Source organism: Neovison vison, chromosome 6 (genome assembly GCF_020171115.1).
Source record: "Neovison vison isolate M4711 chromosome 6, ASM_NN_V1, whole genome shotgun sequence".
Taxonomy (NCBI): Eukaryota; Metazoa; Chordata; class Mammalia; order Carnivora; family Mustelidae; genus Neogale; species Neogale vison.
In genome coordinates, this window is record NC_058096.1 from 123,137,826 (window position 1) to 123,160,888 (window position 23,063).

Genomic DNA, 23,063 nt, shown 5'->3' on the forward strand with positions numbered 1-23,063 from the left:
ATCATTTTCACTTTTTTTCCATGGATTTTTAAAATTCTTCTTTAACTTCCTGGTTGATCCATTCATTCTTTAGTAGGATTCTCTCTAGCTTCCATGTATTTGGTTCTTTCCAACTTTTCTCTTGTGATTGAGTTCTAGTTTCAAAGCAGTGAGCTCAAGAAATATGTAGGGAATGATCCTAATCTTTTGGTACCAATTGAGACCTGATTTGTAACCTAGGATGTGATCTATTCTGGAGAATGTTCCATGTGCACTAGAGAAGAATGTATATTCTGTTGCCTTGGGATGGAATGTTCTGAATATATCTGAAGTCCATCTGGTCCAGTGTGTCATTTAAAGCCTTTACTTCCTTGTTGATCTTTTGCTTAGATGATCTGTCTGTTTCAGTGAGGATGGTGTTAAAGTCCCTTATTATTGTATTATTATCAGTGTGTTTCTTTGATTTTGTTGTTTATTGGCTTATATAATTGGCTGCTCCCATGTTAGGGGCATAAATATTTAAAATTGTTAGATTGTTTTATTGGAAAGACCCTTTAAGTATGATATAGTGTCTTTTTTCATCTCTTATTATAGTCTTTGGTTTAAAATCTGTCTGATACAGGGGCTGCCACCCCACCTCTCTTTTCATGTCCGTTAGCATGGTAAATGGTTTTCTACCCCTTCACTTTAAATCTGGAGGTGTCTTTCAGTCTAAAAGGAGTCTCTGGAAGACAGCATAATGATGGGCCTTGTTTTTTATTTGTTTGTTTGTTTGTTTGTTTTTAATCCCATCTGATATCATGTGTCTTTAGATTAGGACATTTAGCCCATTTACATTTAGCTCTTGAAAGATGTGAATTTAGTGCCACTGTAAGTGGCATCTGTAAGATCACTTTTAGTCATCTGTAAGATGACTGTTACTCTATATTGTCTTTTCCTTTCTGGTCTATGTTACTTTCAGGCTCTCTCTTTGTTTAGAAGACCCCTTTCTGTAATTTCTCTAGGGCTGGTTTGGTGTTCTCAAGTTCTTGTTTATTTGTTTGTTTGTGTGTTTTTCCTAGAAGTTTTTGTCTCTCCTATTTTCAGTGACAGCTTAGCTGAATATAGTATTCTTGGCTGCACATTTTTCTTGTTTAGTGCTCTGAATATATCATGTCAGTCCATTCTGGCCTGCCAGGTTTCTGTGGATACGTTTGCTGCTAATCTAATGTTTCTACCATTGTAGCTTACAGACTTCTTGTCCTGAGCTGCTTTCAGGATTTTCTTTTGTCTCTGAGACTTAACATTAACATTAGATATTGGGGTGTTGACCTATTTTTATTGATTTTGAGAGGGGTTCTCTGTGCCTCCTGAATTTTGATGCCTGTTTCCTTCCCCAAATTAGGGAAGTTCTCTGCTATCATTTGCTCTAATGTACCTTCTGCCCCCTTCTCTGCATCTTCTTCTTCTGGGATCCCAATTATTCTAATATTGTTTTGTCTTATGGTATCACTAAGTCTTGAATTCTCCCCTCATTATCCAGTAATTATTTATCTCTCTTTTTCTGTTTCTTTATTCTCCATAATTTGTTATTCCTTTCTCTCTTCTACCTGATTTATCCTAGCAGTTACAACCTCCATATTTGATTGTACCTCATTAATAGCCTTTTTGATTTTGACTTGGTTAGATTTTAGTTTTTTTATTTTTCTGAAAAGGATTCTCTAGTACTGCCTTTCCTTTTTTCAAGCCCATCTAGCATATATATAATAATCATTATTAACTCTAGTTCTGATGTTTTACTAATGTCCTTAATCCCTGGCAGTTGGTACTGCCTCTTGTACTTTTTTTTTTTCTTTTAAGGCTAGTTATTCTGTTTTGTCATTTTGTCCAGAGAAGAATTGATGAATGAGAGAACAAAATGCTAAAAGGGTAACAAGGACTCCAGGAAAATATACACTAAACAAATCAATAGAGACCCAAAACCAGAGAGAAAAGGAAGGAGGAAAAAAAAAAAAAGGCAAGAAAGAAAGTATATGATTAGGCTAGTGAATAGAATAGAGGCACACACTAGATTTTGAGTGTATTTTGTTCTGTTAGAAGAAACTGCCTCCTAAAATTTTAAAGAAAAATGTATATTACAAAAATAAGGGTAAATACAAAGAAGGGATAGAATATGACTATAAAGATGAAAATTTGAAAAGATTTTTATAAAGGAATTAATAAGATGGTTGAAAAAAGAATGAAAAAACTTTTTTAAAAAGGAGAAAATGTGATCAGGTGGGAGAGTAGAATAAAGCCATTTGCTAGATTTAGGGTCTCTTTTGGTCTCTTAGAAAAAATTGTATCCCAAAACTTTAAAGAAAGAAAAGCATATATATATACAAAAAATAAGGTTAAATACAATGAAGGGATAGAATATGACTATAAAAATGACAAAAAGGATTTAGAAAAGGAATTGATTAGATGAAAAGATAATAAGATAAGCTGAAAATAAGGTAAGTTGAAAAAGGAAAAAAAATTTTTTTAAATAGAAAAATAAAAAATAATGGAAATTAAAAACATTAACTTTGAAAGACTAAAGAACTGTGGGAAAAAAAGTTTTAATTCTATGTGCTCTATTCCCCTAGTGCCAGAGCTTTGTGGTTTTCATTGATTGATTAACTTGGTCTTGGCTGGATGCTCTTGCTGATCTTCTGGGGGATGGGCCTGTTGCAGTGGTTCTCAAATGTCTTTGCCTGAGGCAGATGGAATTGCACCGCCTTTGACAGGGGCCAGGCTAAGTAATCTGCTTGGGTTCACTCTCGGTAGCTTTTGTTCCATGAATGTTTTCCATATGGCTTTGGTGAGAATGAAAATGGCAGCCTTCCAATCTCTGGCCCTGGAGGAGCTGAGAACTCAGGATCCCACTCCTCAATCAGCTCTCAGAGAAAAGCATTCAATCACTTCTCTCTCCCTGATCTCTGGCTGCACTCTACGCTCATTCAGCCTTTGACTGAGTGTTTCTATCTCTGGTTCTCTGACACATGACCCCTTTTGGAGTTTCCAAACTCAGATTCCTGTAGTGTTCTCTGGTGCTGCTCCTCTCTGGGGAGGAAAGGGAGTCTCTCCGGATCTGCCACTTATTGGGTCCTTGCTTGAAGAGTAGTGCCCCAGTTGTGCTGCAGATCATGGTTTATGACAACCCCAAGCTAAGAGGCCACTCCTCAGCTCCGTCTTTGTAGCTGGCTTCCCTGCTCTGATACTTAGGAGCTCTGCCACACTCAGTCACCCCTGGTCTTTTTGTGACCCAAAGGGTCCTGAGACCACACTGTCTCAGAGAGGTTGACCCTCCGCTTAGCCACTGGAATGATGTCCCTCAGCAGAACAGACATCTTAAAAAGTTCTGATTTTGGGCTCCACTGCTGTATCACTTGCCAGTAGCAAGCTGAAAGAGGCTCCCTCCCTGTGGTCTGTCTTCCCAAATATTGCCTCAGATTCACTTGTTGGCATATCCTACTCTCCAGAAAGTGGTCACTTTTCTGTTCATTGAACTGCTGCTATTCTTTTCTTCGATCTCCATTGAGTTTGTAGGTGTTTAGTATGGTTTGATAAATATCTATCTGAATTCCTGGGACCAGATGAAATTTAGGTCTCCTATTCTTCCACCATCTTTCTCTTCCCCCAATCACCTTTTTTTGTTTTTGTTTTTGTTTTTAACATTCAGTTTAATGGTTTTGTTTTGAGATTTTAAATTATTTCACTTTTGATTTACTTAGTTAGCTCACCTCAGGAAACCCCTATTAGAGATGATGGCATTCCTGTTAAAGGTTGTGATGACATCCTGGTTGTTGGTCTGGCAGTATGCTGGGGTGGAAGAGATGCTTATTATTTTTCATTGCAGAAGGAACAAAAGCATCCTGGTAAGTAGTCACTATTGGCTTAATCACCATATAATTTTAATATAACCTCTATTAGGATAATGACCTGTTTGTTGAGAATAACTTCCTAATACTTAACCAGAATTTATTTTTAGGCTTAAAAGTTTTTTTGGGTGAGTGACTATTGTGTACATTAGTTCATTTATTGACTAGAATGTATGTCTTAGGTACTACCTTTATTCCCTTTTACTTATCCCATGGGCTACTGATACTATCTTTTCTTCTTGAAGGCAGTGGAGACTTTGAGACTTCCTGGCCACCTTGAGGGTTTACTTTTGAAGATTGGATCATAACGATTTCTTTCCAGACTTTTTTTACATGTTATTGACTAGGTCTGGAACTTATCTAGAGACAGAGATGAGTTGAACATCTACAAATAGCTGAATCATACAACCTTTGTATATGTCTGTAAAATTGAGAGGATATGATTTTATTACAGTTGTTACATTACCTAGCTGATAGATTGGTTTTAGACAGGAGCAAAATTAATAAATCAACATTTTAAAAAATGCCGTGAAGAATGAAATATTTTTCAGTTGTTTTGAGGGAAAATGTGTTATGTTAAATAGATACTTGAACTTCTGTTTTTTAAATCTAATGTTATATGTTCGTACTAAATCTTTTAAAAAAGGATTTCATTTAAAATTCATTTCAAAATACCTTTTATGTTTTTAACTCCTTATTCTGAGAAGTGTAAATTTATTCCTAGAAATTTAAAAATTTCACCTAATTAAGTAGAGCATTATTAATTACATGGCAAAAGCTATAATATTTAAAATATGAAGCACTTAATCTTTGAAGCCATGTGACCTGAATAAGGTGATGCTGAATTATTGGTTCCATGGAGTTAGACCCTTAGGCTTTTCAGTCTTTTCATTAAAAATTGCTGCTTCAAATGAATGCATGTAATGTTTGTCTTAAGACTTTTTGTTTGTTTTCTAAAGAAATTAGTTCCAGTTTGGTCCCACCTTCTCTGGATCCAAGCCTGACTGTGAAAGAGAGAATGTGGTACCTTCTATCCTGCTTTCAAGAGGAATCTGATAAAGAACGTTCTGTTATCATATATGACTTCATTCAGAGCTATAAAATTCTTCTTCTATCTTGTGGTATCTCCCTGGAACAAAGTTATGAAGATCCTAAGGTTTCATGTCTTATTTAATTTTTATCATACTTAAAAAAATTTTTAATGCATTTGTTAATTCTTTTTTTTTCATTGTGTTAATTCTGAAATGACTTGGTATTTATTTAGCTCTAACAGTGAAGCTTAAATTTTTTAGAGTAGTCACTCTTTTATCTAGTAATCTCATTCACCAAGAACAGAATATGATACACCAACTACCTCTGTGTAGATAAAAACAGAGATTCCACAAATTTGAAGCACTAAAGTCCATACCTTTCCTCAGAGATGTAAAAAATTTTTTATTTTGGTTATGTTTGGTTTTCTCTCTCAGTAAATTAGAAATGAAATGAGAACTGTCAGATTCAAATATAGGATAGGAGGATGTTTCAAATATCAATGAAGACAGAGGCAGAAAATAGGAAAAATGTATAAACCTAAGACATCAAAAAGAATGGTAGTTAGGGCCATTTGGCATAAGACAAATTACCTTACTAGCTTCTGAGAACTTTGCTATTGTAATAACAAAGCATGTTAGACTTTTCATAATGATGATTCTGAGTTAAGGAAAGGGTAACTTATGTTATTGTAACATACACTTTACAGTTAAATAATTTTCATAAGACATTTATTTATAATCTTAACAGCTTTCAAAGGGTATTGTTTTTCCCCCTGTTGATACTGGATACATGAGGCATATGGAATATTAATTTTGAATTGATATATGATTACTTGGTTGTTATTAGCAATATAATCAATAATAGAATAAATTTTGGTTTCTTAGTTTCTTTAGCTTTTTGGGGGAAAGATTTCCAAAGGCAGTATCAGATAATCTGAAGATACTGTCCTTTTCTGTAGTTCAGGCTAGGCTTGGTTTACATGTGATAAATTGTGTAGTTTTTAAATTGGCCTTTCCTGAATATAAAAAGTTGTCACTTAATTTTGATGTTCCATACTACTCGGCCCTCAAAAAAAAAAAAATCTTGCCTTTGCAACGATGTGGATAGAGCAAGAGGATATAAATAAGTTAAATATAAATAAGCTGATCAAAGAAAGAGTTATTATATGATCTCACATGTGTAATTTAAGAAACAAAACAGAGGATCATAGAGAAAGAAAGGGAAAAGTAAAGCAATACAAAATCAGAGAGAGAGACAAACCATAAGATACTCTTAATCATAGGAAACAAACTAAGAATTTCTGGCGGGGGGTTATGGGGTAACTGCATGATAGACATTAAGGAGGGCATGTGATGTAATGAGCACTGGGTATTATATAACACCAATGAATCACTGAACTCTATCTCTGAAACTAATAATACAGTATATGTTAATTACTTGAATTTAAACAAAAAAACTCAAAAAATTTTTGATGTTCCAGAATCCAAAATGAGAATATGGGTCATACAAGTTTCCAAACTCTTCCCTCTAGAGAACAAACTGATGGTTACCAGCAGGGAGGGGATCTGGGATTGGGGAACAGGGTGGGTGGTGAGAAAGGCACCTGCACCGGGCAGGGAAGGGAAGTGTTGAATCACTGTATTGTACACCAGAACTAATACTGTATGGTATGTTGACTTATTGGAATTAAAATTTAAAAACTTAAAAAAAAAAACCCTACTATACCAAAAAAACAAAAGCAACAACAACAAAAACTATACCATCTCAGATTTATTATAGCACTTTTTGCATAAACTACTCGAAACGTTGCATAATTGGTTTTGTCAATTATAATAGTTTTGATGCAAGAAGATAAACTATTAATTTTAAAAATCTCACGTTTATAAGAAACATGTGTGAACTTTACATCAAACTACCTTATTCAATATTCTCTAAAAGGTTTCTGATCACCAATTTCTAACGTGGTGGTGGGGAGGTTCCCACACCTCCAACAATTCCCTGGGTACCAGCTGATTATCCTACAATTGAACTCAATTCTGACACTGCCTATTCAGGTTGTTACCTTTGCTTCTGACTCACCAGCTATAAATCAAAGTTTCCTACCACCCCCTCCTTGGGTTCAATTAATTTGCTAAAGGGGCTCACAGAAATCATGAAACCAGTTTATTCCTTAAATTACTGGTTTTTTGTTTTGTTTTGTTTTTTACAAAAGATATTAAAGGGTTTGGATCAATAGCCAGATGAAGAGGTAAATAGGAAGAGATATGTAAGAAGGGGCATGAAGCTTCTATAACCCTCTCTAAACACACCACTCTCCCTGCATTTCCATTTATTCACCAACCTGGAAGCTCTCCAAACCCTGCTTTTTGGGTTTTTATGGAGACTTCATATGTAGGCATGATTGATTAAATCATTGGCCATTGGTGCAGCCACTAGCTCCTCCCCCATCCTAAGAGTGTGGGACCAAAATTTCCAACCCCCCAATCACAGGGATGGTTCTTCTAGCAACAATCCCCATCCTTTGGTGACCTAGGGACATTCCAAAAGCCACCTAATTAACATAACAAAAGACACATTTTCTTCTTCGTTTTTTTTTTTTTTTTTTTTTTTTTTTTTTTTTTGAGGGTGTCTCTCATTTTAGCAGATTTCAGGGATTTTGGTTCTGTGCTAGAAATGAGGAGGAGGACCAAATACATATTTCTTATAAGTCACAATGTCATAGTCCACCCCTGGTCTTCAAACGATTGTTAGTTAAAAGAAGTTGGCACATTACTAGAACCCCATTTCAGTTATTAACTATCCAGTCCATCATCATATATGAAAATGTATCTCAGGTTTGTAGGCTTCCATTTGATCTTGCCAGGTTCCAAAAGTAAGAGGGGTGTCAGCAATATATGGCTTCACCTTTTCAGGCATCTAACATAATTGAGCTAAGAGACAATATAATCTCTTGCTTAGAGCTTCTTTTGAGGTGTTAATATTGGATTTTCTTCATTATATAATCTACTTACTTATTTCTTTACCCATAGCTACTATTTTTCCTTCTATGCTTTTAACCTTTGTGTTATAATTCTGAAGGGCCTGATGGGTCAGGATGTGCCTTCACCCCATCTGGCATGATTATAGTTTCTTACTTAGGAATCACTTTTTCTATCCCTTATACTTGTAGTCCTGGGCCTGTGACCCCTGCATCAGCTAAGAGGAAAAAAGTTGAGGTGATGTGAAGAAGAGTGTATACCAGCATCTTCCTCATCCTTACTTTCCCAGATCCAATCAGAGAACTATATCCAGTGGGGACACACCTTTAGCTCCATGTTCATGTTCATGTTGAATGGGAGCACAAACTCATGAAGACTTACCTATACACCAGCCTTGCTTCCTTTATCTCCCTCCATTTTAGCTGCCCATTCCAATTCTCTATCAAACTAGTACTGAGGATATCTCTTTGCCCCTCATTGAGCATTATGGGCTATCAAGTGTGTTCTTTGTCTGAAGAAATGTTGGTCAGCCATCAAAACTGGTGCAGTATCTTCTGTTCTGGTTCTTTTATAGCACTCATAACATTTGTATCTACACTCAGGAAAGCAAAGCATGGTCCAGAGTCAATGTCTGTTCCTATCTGGACCCATTTGTACCTCTCCAAGGGTACTAGCATTAGTATCACCTACCAGCTATATTCCTGGCCTTCCTTCTGGGGAATCTGCCGAATAACCATCTGCAGTCTCTGACTCTCTCGTTGACAGAATAGTTTGTTTTAGCCTTCTGTGCCTCAGAGGGTACAAGAGGAATATGTCTAGATTCAGCCCATTTCTGCATTACTGCAGCAAACCCTGTGCTCATTCCCCTCATTCATGGGCCTTCATTCATGGGCCCAGGTAACCATCTCAAAGGGGCATGCAGAGACATCTGCTTAATAATTCTAGTCACCTTCCAAACCTGGAAGGGAGTTCTTGTGAAGGGCATTAATGTGTCCTACTTTAATGCACCCCTTCAAATTTCCATAGGACTGTGTTCTGTAGGAGCATCCGTTTAGCAGGCTAGGTCTCCATTGTCATCCTGACTGACATTTTGGCCATGCTATCAGGCATTATTCATGAGCCAGTGGAAACCCAAATATAGGGCCTTTTCCCAGCTGTTCAATTCTTTCATCACTGCTAGGAAAATAGCATGCAATTCAGTACACCGAGATGATCTGTTTCTATCTTCTTTGAATAGGATGATGACTTTCCAAAACAGGGTATTGTCCATTCACTTTGGAACAAACCTAGCAGCTTTTTGTCAGTCATAAGCTGTTTATAGAGCACTGTCAGTGACAATAGAATCCAGCAGCAACTCCTCACACAATGCCAGAGTCAAGCCTAAGAGAAAAGAGTCTCTCTGCTCTTGAATATCTCTTCTTCGCATTCTCCAGGCAGCATGATCCTGTATAACGTGTTTCCATTTTATTATGGAACTCTACTGGGCGTTACCAACTCTGTTAGAGCATTTCTCAGATATTACCTGTGTTGGGTAGGTATTTCAGGTTTCAAGGTCATGGTATATCCATTAGTCATAAGAATAACTTTAATTAATAATAACAGATAGCAAGGCCGTAAATGCCCTTAAATGGAAATTCTCTTGTTTAAAGTCCCTGTAGTCATTGTTGGCACATGCGCCCAAGCTCTTGCCATTAGCCCCAGTCTCCAGGGCTATTGCACAAAGAATATGTCGCTACCAACACTCAAGCTTCATTCCACACTGTGTGGGCTCAGGCAAACTTACTGGTTTGCACAGAGCATTTAACATTGGTTGAAGGGTGGGACTTAACATGCCTTTTGTGTTTTACAGTACTAATTATGGGACATGTTCCTCTGTTACACATAATATCCATCCCTAAAATTCAATCAGGTAAAGACCCAACCACTTCATCTAAAGCCTATTCAAACATATCAATTCTCCTACAGAACTTTTCTTTCATTCTGCCAACTCTCACATTTCTAACTGTAACCTCCATTAGGACTTCATCAACGTGTTTTGGTTTTATAAAACTAGATAGGTTGAGGAAATGTTCCCCAGGCAGATGTAATACTATTACCATAAAATGTTCAGTTAAAGACAATATCACTTCTTTTTCTTTTTTGTGAAGATTTTATTTGGAGAGAAAGAGGGCACATGTGCTCACCTGAGGACCAGTGTGGGGAGGGGCAAAAGGAGAGGGAGAAGCAGACTCCCTGCTGAGCAGGGAGCCAGGACTTGATCCCAGGACCCCAGGATTATGATCTGAGCCAAAGGCAGATACTTAAATGGATACTTAAGCTATCCATGCACCCCAAGGAGATACAACTTCTTTATATAATACCTGCTTAAACATTCCAGTTTACATAATCCTATCAACCATTAAATTTTTGCAATTCTCTTATTCTACTGTAGCCCAAGCCAAGGCTTTATCAATGGGTTCTAGTACCAAGGTTCCTAGATCTCCCTCCAGGGAGTCCTGGGAACTTCTCTTTTCTACCACCTGATAGTTTTACCCACTGTTCTCTGAAAGGCTTTGGGTTCCCAGGGAGGGGTTGAGCCAAAGGGCCCCAGCTCTTTTATCAGTCTTTAACTTGATTAATCTGTGGGGCTCGATCCCAGGACCCTGAGATCATGACCTGAACTGAAGGCAGAGGCTTAACCCACTGAGCCACCCAGGTGCTCCTGTTTGGGGCCCTTTAATGGGGGTTGATTTAATCCACCCAACCTTTGGTGATACTTTATTAAAACCTCTTTTTTTAATCCATCAATACCCATTTTATTCATCACATTTCTTAATAACCATCTAAAAATTTCCATCCTGCTGGTGTGAGTCCTGAGACTCTTTCCTTTCTGTTTCCTCTTTCCCTTGCTCCTATCAATATTTGCTTCACATTCACCTTATTTCTTAACGTTTTAAAAATTTCCACATTGTTGGGAACTTTCTTGACCTCCCCCTGACTTTTCCCATTCTCTTGTCAATAAACGTAATGTTTTTATTACCATCTGTAAAGCCTATGAGAGGAAGCTGAGAAGGCAAATTTCAAGAGGCTTTCCAAACTGTCCTTCAGTTTTGCAACAATAAGGTTATATGGGGTACCTGTGTGAAATGGGCTGCCTTAAACCAGAGCATTTACTATGACCTGAGTAATGGTTAGATTTCAGCAGGTAAATATCTCAGTTATAAAGCAGTCCCATATGGGACTGCTTTGAAGCATGTGAAGCACATGAAGAATATCAATTGCTTAATCTGGGGTGTTCCAGTTGGCATTTATAAGAGAAGAGGGACAGTCCCCCTTTCAGTGTAAACGGACTTTATAATGGTTTTTATCCAATACACCAGACTAGCTGTTCTCATAGGAATAAACTCCCATGTGTCTGGATCACATACACTCAACTTGAATTGTACCATAGTGAGCTCTGGGTCCTACATCAACCCTCTGCTCTTCCATTCCGCAGCATCCCAAACCAAACACTCCTAAATTACTCTCATAATCCATTTTAGTGGTTCTCTGCATTACTGATGCAGAGTTGATGATACTGATCCACAAAATAAAACAACTCTATCATACTATACCTCCTGGTTTCGATAGTTTCTAGGTATTTCGCTCCCACGTTGATTACCTTACTGGTGACCAGAGGTCTTAGGGTTGTTTCATGTTGCCCCTGAATAGTTGACTTGAGGTTCAGACCAACTTAGATCAGAGTTTGTTCACCAATAATTCCCAGACCTATCACTTTCCTTTACTTTTATTTAGCTACCGCAGATAACAGTAACCAAGAGATTGTATGCTTAGTGTGCTTACTACTTTTCATGTACTTATATATCCAGTGAGCCAACTCTTCAGGAGTTAGGTCTGCCATTTCTAAATTGCATTAGTAAATTTTACCCTTAGTAACTGTAGTGTAGATACAGTTTCATACATGGGTCACTAGGTAGCCATCCAAGGATCAAAAAGCATCATCATCCCCCATCCTTTTATCCTTTCTTTTTATAAACCATGTGTTTCTGTGAGCCAGACCCTTCTAGTAAGACCCACTTCTCTGACACCAAGTAAAATTGTTCTGAGACCAATTCTGATGTGTTTGTAGGGTTTCTCCCATATCATCAAGACATGCTGGAAACACTAGCTGGGTTTCCTACAATTCAGCCCTGGTGATAGCATCAGATTCCACAGGTTAAGGGTCAGTGCCACAGTAGTGCCCGCTATTTTGAGGCCAGCTGCAAGCCCAAGTTAACACTTGTGCTTCTGACCAACTGACTATAGACTAGATATTCCAAGGATTCCCCTCCCTCCAAGGACATCTGACAGGGATGTCAGATGTAAGTTCTAAGTCCAGGTTCTTACCTCTATTTCTGACTGACTATAAATGAGAGGTTCTTGTGACCTCCTCCCCTTTCAGATTCAATTAATCAGATGGAGGGGAGCTTCCATGCTCAGGCTAAGCATACTACTCTTACCAGCACCTCTGTGTTCATCAGCCTCAAAGCTCTCCAAACCCTGTCATTTTGGGATTTTATGGAACCTTCATTACATAGGCACGTTTGATTAAATCATTGGTCATAGGTGATAATTCAACATCCAGGCACCTCCTAGCAGGTCAAGGGGTCAGGCTGAAAGTTCCAACCCTTCAATCACAGGATTGGTTCCTCTGGTAGCCAACTCCCATCCTTAGGTAACCTAGGGGCATTTCTAAAGTCATCTCATTAACATGACAAAAGATACCTTTATCTCACAATTTAGGAAGTTTCCAAGGTTTTAGAAGTTCTGTGATAGAAATGGGGACAAAGGCCAAATTTATATTTCTTATTACAATTCACAATATCACTCTTCTGTATCAAACTACATTCTTAAAGTACAGAAGAAGTAATTGAGTCATGTAATTGCCAGAATTATGAAAAGGGCTTAAGTTTCCTTATTCTAATTGAGTTTTGATCTGCTAGATCACCTAGTGTTAGAAACTACAGGAGATAAACCATAAGAGACTCTTAATCATAGGAAATAACGGGCTTGCTGGGGAGTGGGGAATGGGGTAACTGAGTGATGGATATTAAGGAAGTCACGTGGTGTAATGAGCACTGGTATTATATATATAAGACTGATGAATCACTGAACTCTACCTCTGAAACTAATAATATAGTGTATGTTAATTAACTGAATTTAAATTTTAAGAAAAGGAAATAAAAGTCACGTGCACACGCACACATGAAACTACAGGTCTTCTAATCTGGCAGGGAAGTTAAAATTAGCAGTCAAATGGTTTGTTGGATGGCCCTGTTGGCAGGCCCTCATCCTGAGGGCAAAGCCTAGAGGCTTTCTAAAATTTGGGGTATAAAGTTTTAATGGTATCACTTCTTATGATGTTGAAAGAACTTTTAAAAACCTAAAACTTATATAGGCCCATCTTTATTACAGTAGCTTAGCCAAAATCAGCCTTTTTGGAGAAGATTTCATCTATATTTTCAGAAATATGGCTTTAATTATCTGAGAGGCACTTGGATTTCAAGGCTATTTCAGAACCAGATCAGCAGGAGTGCTGCAATGGAAAAGTCATAAGTTTTCTTTTTTTTGAAAACTGCTCTCACTCGTACCAAAAATGAGTTCCTGTACAATTTACAGTTACACTTTTGTTCTCCTCTCCTGGGAATACCACTGAATTAGTATTAAGTGAAAAGGAGTGAGATTAGAAATGAGCATTTTCTCTTTTTAACTTAAGTGTGTACCAATGTCTTTGAACCCATTTAGGTGGCGTGCTGGTTACTAGATCCAGATTCTAAGGAGCCAACTCTTCACAGCATAGTTTCCAGTTTTCTTCCTCATGAGCTTCCCCTCCTGGAAGGGATAGAGACTGGACAAGGAATTCAGAGTCTGGGGCTGAATGTCAGCACTGAGCATTCTGGGAGATACAGAGCATCTGTAGAGTCCATTCTCACCTTCAATGCTATGAATCAACTCAATTCTTTGTTGAAGAAGGAAAACCTTCAAGGTAAAAACAACCTTTGCTGGCATTTTCATGCTGTTCCAGACTGGTGACAGTTCTGTGTTTAGCCACTTTTGATCACGGGTCTTTATCACTCTTTATCACACTTCTAACGCAAACTTTATTTTTGGGTTTTCTAGGATAGGGTCAACAAACTTTCTGTAGAGGCCCAGGCAGTCTTGATCATAAATATTCAACTCTGCCATAATAGCACAAAAGCAGCCATAGGCAATATGAAAGTAACTGTTCCGATAAAACTTTATTTATATAAACAGGCGTCTGGCCCTGGTTTGGCACTAGTTTGCAGACCTCAGACTCTATTGTAATGAAGAAAATTCATGGCATTTTATAATTTATTGCTAATTTTATATTTGAACTTTATCCAGCGATTTTTATTCACACTTAAAACTTAATCTGTTATGGAGAGAGAGCGCCGAATCCTAACCACTAGACCACCAGGGATTAATCTGTTATGGAATCTAAAAAGTGACGTATTTTCTTTTTAGAACTATAAATCATTATTTCTTTAGCAAAGAATATTCATGTGAATTTTTATGTCATGATAAATAGCATGGGCTTATTGTGCAGTCTCTTGGCCCAGAGTGAGTACCTTGACTTCAGAGAGCATATCGTATGCTTATGGTAGAAATGATGAAGTGGAACAAAGTTGACTTCATTGTGAGAAGATTTAAACTGTGATTTTATTGCCTGATTAATAATAAATACTAGAAATAACAGATTGATGAATTTTCACAGACCAGGTTAAATCTGGGCTGTATTACTTATTAGTGAGAGGCCTTGGGCAAGCTACTGACACTCTTTAAATCTATTTCTTATAATGTTATAGATATTAAATGAGAGAGAACTTAATTCAGTGTTTGCCAGATTGGGTGCTTATTACTGTGTTAGATGATGATGATGGTGATGATGATTTTTTACGACTAGTATAAGGTCTCCCTGCTGTTAGTAATGTTCTCCCCAGCATCACTGGGATAGAATAATATAAAGATCAAACTGACTTGTTTGTTCATAGGAGACTTGCTTAAGCAATGTTAATTAGCAGCTCTTGAACATACACCGAAATGTTTCAAACTCAGCTTCTCTAATGCAGGCAGGCCAAGGAGTTGGAGTATATGGTACATATGCCACAAGACTGCTTCTACATTCATGGGTGATAAAGCTGAACGAACGCAGCTCTCTTTCCCTCAGTCAGCTTTGCCCTTAGAATCTAACATTTGGAATACTGTTAAGCTGAAAAGAAATAAATAATTTAAAAAAAAAGAATCTAACATTTGGTGCTGGTGATATGGATTAATCTGTAACTTTTTATGAACATTTGTTGCCCATTAACAAAATTAAAAGCTTTCAATATCTTTGGGAGGGAACTTTTCCACTCTTAAAGACAATTTTTCATCTATAGGAAAAGGAAAGTATGGTTTTCCTTTCCAGAAAAGTATAAGAAACAATCTAGATTTGGTATTTTTAACTTTTACAATTTCAGTGTGCCTTGAAAGCTCTTTTTTTAATGCAAATAATCAAATAATCAAATCACTTTTTTCATTTTTTTTAAATGAAATGATTCTTATATAAAGATTATATTACTACTACCCTGAGACATTATTTCAAATCCTCTGCTCTTTAGTTTTTATTTAACCAATTATTATAATTATATTAGGTAATTTTACATTGCTTTTTCACTAATAATTTTTCATGTTGCTTTGGTTTATACATATGTAATAGCTGCCACTAACAGCTAAAAGAATTTGCTTAGTAATTCACCAACTAAAAAAATATATTTTTTTTAAACCACATAATTTACCAGCTATTGGACATTTAGGTTTTCTTCCCTTATTAACCTGAAATGGGTAATTCCTAGCTTTTCCTTTTCTTGGATTATCTCCTAAGTATAATTTTCCAAGTAGTAGAATCAATGAAACATTTGTATTGTCCATAACAACAATATCAAATTATTTTCCTGAAGGTCTCTACTTAATGGCATTCCAGCTGAAAGTAGGTATCTTTTCCCTTGTGTGTCTTCAGTTACTTATGAGGTCAAATAGTTTTTCAAGTTTCTTTGTATCTTTTGTATCATAAACAATCTATCTTTTGCCCATAGAGTCACTAAATGAATTCTTTATGTAATATATACTAATCTACTATCCATCATGCTAGACGAACACTTTCCTCACTCTGTTTTCTTTTCAATTTTATACTATATAACAGTTCAAAATTTTGAACTGATTATTAAATGCATTCTGGTACAGTGCAGAGTCTTTCTTATTCAGAGTCCATAGAATAGAAGCACATTGAGATAAAGTTTTTAGAGAGAATGTAAACAACTGTCAAATTTTTTTGAAAATGATTATTTCAGGATGTCCTTGAAGGATCTCTAGAATCTTCATCTTTTTCTTTTCTCATTTCTTGCCTGTTGGGTGGGTATGTTCTGGCAGCTGACTTCTCCCACTCTGAGCTGATTTTTGTTTGGGTGTGACTCAATTTTAATAACAGTGTGACTTTGCTCAATGTGACTTAGGACCAAATATCCTGTTCTCTTCACATGGCTCAGTTAGGTCCTTTCTAGAGTGGTTTGAACATAGATGATTTTCTAGAGAAGGAGTGAGTTGGTTTCTGTCTTTTTTAAAGTGGATCTCAACTATACAGATTTGTATTTGTCATAATCTTTCTTTCATGTACAGTATCATCATTGATCTCCTTATTTTTTTAAAATATGTAATATCTGTTAATTCACACTTTTAGTAATAGACATTTGTGTCTACCTATGTGGTCCTCCTTTCTTGCACATCCCAACTTTTATGTTTATCATTCCCTTATTTTTTATTTTAAATTTTGTTTATTTTTTAATTTAAAAAATTTAGTATATATATGCTAATAAATTTTAGCATATGTGTGTGTGTGTGTATTTGCTAAAATATATCCAAACAATATATTATTATGTATTATTAGTTTTGCTTGTTTCTGAGCTTTATAAAACACATATCACATTGGGACTAGCTCTTCTTACCCAGTATCATGTTAGTAAGATTCAGGCATGTTATTGTAAGAATCTATAATTTATTCATTTTCACTGCTGTGTCATATATCACTGGGTGAGTGTGCCAAAATTCATGTGTCCCTTTTCCTGTTGATGAATATTTGGGTTGTTTCTTTTTTTGTTTTATCTTGTTTTTGTTTTTTTGTTTTGCTATAACAAGTAGTTCTGTATACATATTCTTACACATATACATGTTTCCTAGTACATGTGGGCAAGAATTTCTTTTGAGTGTGGAATTGCTCTTTTGAGTGTGGAATTCTTATGAATTTCCATTCATAAGAATGGAAATATTCAACTTTATAAGATTATGTTAAATTGTTTTCCAAAATAGTCTATACCTTTATTTTCTAAACAACAATGTGAAAGAAATCTTGCTGATTAATATTGTCTCAACTTTGCCAATTCATCAGCTATAAATTGGCTGTAATTTTTCTTTCTTGTGCTTTATTTTTGGTAACAAAGTTATTCTAGTTTCATGGGATGAGTTGATAGATATAATCTCTTTTTTTCCTTTGGAGGAGGAGTTTATATATTGTAGAAATGCTGTGTTTGTTCCTTGAAATTTTGGTACCATTTATCTATAAATTGTTGCTTTGTGGAAATATTTTTAGCTAATACTTTGATTTCTTTAATAAGTGTAAGATTATTCAATTATATCTTTATGTTTTGGTAAACTCTATTTTTATTATATTATTGTTATATAATATATTTTTATTATCATAAACTATATTTTTAAGAATTATCCATTTCATCTAGATTTTCAAATTTATTGTCATTAAGCTATTGCTGATTTTTTAATACATCTATGCTTTATCTGTTACATTGCCTTTTTCTTTCACCATATTTATTGTTTAATCTTACTAGAAGTTTATTCAGTTTTTCAGTCTTTCCAAAGAATCAACTTTTGCCTTTGATTTTTAGTTCTGACTTTATTTTGCAGCCCCTTTTCTAAATTCATAAATATGACACTAAGCATATTAGTTTTCAAATCATTTTTTTCTTTTCTAATTGAGGTATTAAAGGCTATAAATTTCCCTCAAAGCTCTACTTGCATAATATCTTAAAAATTTTGACCTGTAATGTTTTCATTTTATCTTAAATACTTATTAACATTTTTTATTATGACACTTTTGACTCCTAAGTTATTTAGAAGATTGGTTTTCAATTTCAAATATTTGGAAATGTTTTATTTGTATTTTTTAATATTCAAACTTAATTGTGTTGTGGTTAAAAAGCATGGCTACTCTTTTGAGAAGTGTCAGCAGATAGAAAAATACTGTGATTCTTAGTTCAGGAATCTTTATTCTTTGGTAAGAGCATTGGGAAATAAAAAACCTCCATTTTTAGTTCTTTGTGTAAGCATGCATACCATGGAACCAGGAATATTAGAAATAATTTCAGGATGTTAACTCATTGTAGTCAGTTTAGCAAATAAGTTTGGTTCTCATGCTCTTATGAAGAATAGAAGCAGAAACATTATCTTGGGAGAAATGCAGTCTCTTATAGTCCAGACTAGTTACAAGATTGTGTTTTTCTGCTCTCCATATAGACAAGGGTAGTAGTCTAGTGCTGAAGTAGAAAAGTAGGAAATACTTTTATGCCTTTCTTTGTTGACCTGAGAGTGCTGCTCATGAGACTGGATCATGAAGAATAACTTGAGTAGCATCTCTGAATTTGCCTAGAAAAATTCCATCTGTGTTTAGGTGATGATGTTGATCTTGTCACTTTACTGGTGAATTAATGTTTTAGTTTTCTTTTTTTCTTCCAGATATTTTTTGTAAAGTGGAAATGCCCTCTCAGTACTGCTTGGCTTTGCTAGAACTAAATGGAATTGGCTTTAGTACCGCAGAATGTGAAAGTCAGAAACACGTAATGCAAGCCAAGCTGGATGCAATCGAGACTCAGGCCTATCAACTAGCTGGACACAGTTTTTCATTCACCAGTTCAGACGACATAGCTGAGGTTGTATCACGGGAATGGGGAATTTTAGAATTAAAAATTATGTATGTGTGTGTGTGTGTATTTCCTAAATGTGTTTGTGTAAACACCGAAGACACCAAAGAGCACAGTTCAAAAAAATTTTAGTTATCAGAGTGCTCTGGAGATAGAATATTCTAGCTTCTAATTTATAAGTTATATCTGTGTTTACGAGATAAGAAGTTAGTAAAGAAGTCTCCTAGAATGTATGCTTCATGAGATTTGCCTAGAACAGAGGAAGTACTCAGTAAATACTTGTTGAACAAATGATCCATAATGATTGTTACATAACAGTGTAGTTGTTTCTCCATGAAGTTAGTAATTTCATGAACTCTCACCCCTTCCATACCCTAAAATCCCTTTTTGGACAATAAAATTGGGCATTTTGCTCAGTTGTTACTGAAAAAGGAATTTGGGAATTGTTTGCTTTTTAAAATCTAAATAAGATTTTTATAAACTTCACATAAATTTGGACACACTTTATTCTTATTTTTATTTTCAGAGGTTGGAGTTCTGTTCTTTCCTTTGCCCACCACAGTCCACAAAGATTGGGTTGTTGTGGAAGGGTTACAAATATAGGGTGGGTGCTTATACTTGATAGCATTGAAGTTCAGGTGTATTGTTGATGAAATTCAGTAATGTAGCATGTTGTGAAGACCATAGACTTTCAAGCCAGACTTCCTGGGTTTGAATCCCATCTCCTCCACTTATTAACCCTGTAACCTGGAACAATACATCAACTCTTTGTATCTCAATTTCTACATCAGTAAACTGGGTTATGATAGGAATACCTCATAGAATTGTTGTGAGGAATAAATGATGAATATAAAACACTTAGAAAAATGCCCATCTCATAGTAAATGTTCAGTAAATGTTATACAGACTCATAAAAAATGCCCTTTTTATAAAGCCACAATGTTATATGTTTTTAAAAAATGAGGAATTTTGTTTTTCCAAATCACAGGGTACATTTGTATGGAATTCAGTAGTGCTGTTTTTTTGTTTGTTTTGTTTAATTTTTTCTTTTGAGTTCTTTAGCTTGGAGCTCCCCAACCAATACCTAACTGAATGCACATAAAATTACATAGGGACCTTATGAAAAACAGAGGATCTCTGGATTTCAGCACAAGTAGGCTTAGGACAAAGGCAGGAATTCGTCCCCTTGTGATTCAGATACTAATGCCATAGACCAAACTCTGGGCCAGAATAAAAGGCCTTTGATGTTATTGGCTTGTTCTTAGGCCTTCATTTTAAATGGAAGTTATATTTAAGGTAATCTAACAGTTTCACATATTGACTAGTTAATCCTTGGTAATTTTAAGGGGAATCTTTGAACTGGGCAGGATAGTTCTAATCATCTAGAGTTGAGCTGTCCAGTACAGGAACCACTAGCCACTTGTAGCTATTTAAATTTAAATTAATTGGTACACCTGGTGATGCAGTCAGTTAAGCCTCTGTCTTTGATTCAGGTCATGATACCAGGGTCCTGGGATGAGCCCCACATCAAGCTCCTTGCTTGGCAGGGTGTCTGACTCTGACTCTGCTCCCCCTGACTCTGCTGCTGACTCTGACTGCTCCCCATGACTCTGCTGCTCCCCATGCTTGTGCTCTGTCTCTCTCTAATAAAATAAACAAATAAAATCTTTTAAAATAAATAAATTTAACTTAATTAAAATTAATTTAAATATATCAGTTCAGTTCCTTAGTTACGTTAGCCACATTTTAAATGTTCAATAACCACATGTGGTAAGTGGCTACCATAATGGAGAGTGCAAATATAGAACAATTTCATTATTGCAAAAAGTTATTTTGGATGGCACTGGCCTAGAGTGGGGATTGGCAGACTATAGCATGTGGGCCAGATTTGTTCTGCCACCTGTTTTTATAAATAAAATTCATTGGAGCATAATCACACTTGTTCATTTACTTACTGTCTATGGCTCTTTTTGGTCTGTAGTGGCAAAGCTGAGAAGTTGTGACAGACAGTAAAACCTGCAAAGCTGAAAATATCTGTTATCTGGCCCTTTTGGGGAAAACTTTGCTGATCTCTGGTCTAGATGGAAGCATGAATTAGAGAAAAAGAAAAATGACTATTGAGTTAGAGGACTATGGGTTCTAATTCTTAATTTTTCTACATTATGGCCATGTAACTTGAAGCAAGTTTTTCCAACTGGTGTAAACTTTTCAGAAATGTCACAGAATTATTGTACATATGACATGAGATGACACATGTTAAAGCTCCCAGCATGATGGCTGACACATAGTAGGTGCTCAGTAAATATTAGTGCCTCTTACCCTCATCCAGTTCACCCCCCTCATTTCACAGATGTATTCATTGAGACCTGGAGAGGTAATTTATATGAAGTTTTCACAATTAATTCTGAAGGTTTCACCAAAAACAGAAATCTAAGATAAAGAGCTTATAAATATTAAGGTGAGATCTTTGAGTTGTCCTAATTATGGTAGGTCTCTCTTCCTGGATTGTTGATTTATTGTAACTTTAAAAATAATGTTTCTATTTCCTATTCAATTATTTGATTCTCTTTCTTTTCCTGACATTTATATACTCTTTGATATCTGTACTAGAGTTGCCTGATAAAATACAGGACATTCAGCTAAATTTGAATTTCAGATAAACAATGAACAATATTTTAATGTATAAGTATGCCCCATGCAGTTCAAAATTTGCATTACCACACAACCCTGATCCCTACACATGCAGCCCCATATAACACAATTTTGAGGAAAAATAGTTACTAACATCAATAGCAAGCCTCAGTATCATTCATACCTAAGACTCCAGTTATTCCTACTACTTAAAATTAGAACCAGATCTTTGTTTATATCATCACTGTTATTCTAGAGAATAACAAATACAGATACAGGTAACACAGGCCTATCTTTCCTTCTATCCCTTGTCCAACTTGTGGCCAATAAAGATTCTTATATAATGCAAATGTTCTTAATTTTTAGGATTACTAAGTGGGAAAATAATCCAAGGTTCACTAAAGCCCACTCAAGGCATATGAATGAATGAATGGAAGTAGTAGATAGTATTCTGAATCGCCTGAGCTTTAAACCCTATAAATTGAGCTAGTGATTTTAGGTGTACATGGAATATTCCTTCTGCTCCAGTACCTGGATCCTGGATGTCCTGTGTAGGCTTAGTTTCTTTAGTAGGTACTTATTAGCTCCCCTAGCTGTCATTATTGATTCCTACATTGGGTTGGCCACTTTCCCCTGACTTTTTGTGTCCAGGGTTTCATAGGGTCTAGCCTTACTGTGGTGGAAGCAGATGGCTTTTTTGATCCCTTTCTACCTCCGTGTTCTCTGATTTTTGTGATCATATAATAGCAACAAAGCCTCCCATGTTGGCCCTCACTGAGGCTTAAATGACTAAGCAACCATGTTGATTAGTTACCACATCAAAGAGTGTTTAGGAGAGTTCACAGTCTTCAGAGAAACCTAAAGTCTCAAGGTCAATAGCTTATCTATCACTTGTTCAGTGATAAATAAAACTCAGCCTGAGCCCTGCCCTCAACTCAGCATCCCCCCCCACCCCAGTAGCTCACCCCAAAACCCAAAGAGCAGGTCTGCCATACCCTTAGGCCCTAACCCTAACCCTTGGTTGGGTCTTCAGGCATCCGCCCCAGAGGCCTGGTCTTGGTTCCCTCCATATGGGGGGGAACTACACTGTATTACAGTGTATATATTTCTGTGTTCTTTACTGTTTAAAAGCCTCTAATCGATATTAATCTTATTGTGCCTAAATTAGGTTACAGATTGCCTACTTGACATACAAATTTTCATTGTCATTATTTATTAAATGTGGTAATTTATAAAAAGTTCTCCCAACCCATGTTGAATTGTATGGATCTTCTCAAATAACTTTTTTAAATGTTTTGTGAATGACAATGCTTGTGATTTGATTCTTGACTAAAGAAGCATTAATTTCTTGCAGGTTTTATTTTTGGAATTGAAGTTGCCACCAAATGGAGAAATAAAAAATCAAAGCAGCAAGAAAACTCTGGGTTCTACCAGAAGGGGGAATGACAATGGACGCAAGCTAAAGCTGGGAAAACAGTTCAGCACTAGTAAGGTGCTCTTTGGGGCAGTTGCAGGGTAGAATTTTATTTACTTTTAGCATTTAGCATTTTGACTTACTT

The 23,063-nt window shown here is 36.0% G+C and overlaps 1 protein-coding gene across 2 annotated transcripts in view; it reads left to right on the forward strand.

The window, feature by feature from the left end:
* POLQ (DNA polymerase theta) overlaps window positions 1-23,063 on the forward strand; it is a 162,584-nt gene that overhangs the window by 109,494 nt on the left and 30,027 nt on the right. Inside the window, exons 17-21 of one of the 2 annotated variants that reach the window (XM_044252248.1) lie at window positions 3,714-3,857; window positions 4,820-5,016; window positions 13,634-13,874; window positions 18,689-18,882; window positions 22,859-22,996. In XM_044252248.1, the coding sequence (XP_044108183.1) occupies window positions 3,714-3,857; window positions 4,820-5,016; window positions 13,634-13,874; window positions 18,689-18,882; window positions 22,859-22,996 (914 nt within the window). The remainder of the gene's footprint in view (window positions 1-3,713; window positions 3,858-4,819; window positions 5,017-13,633; window positions 13,875-18,688; window positions 18,883-22,858; window positions 22,997-23,063) is intronic. The other variant, XM_044252249.1, reaches the window with a different exon arrangement.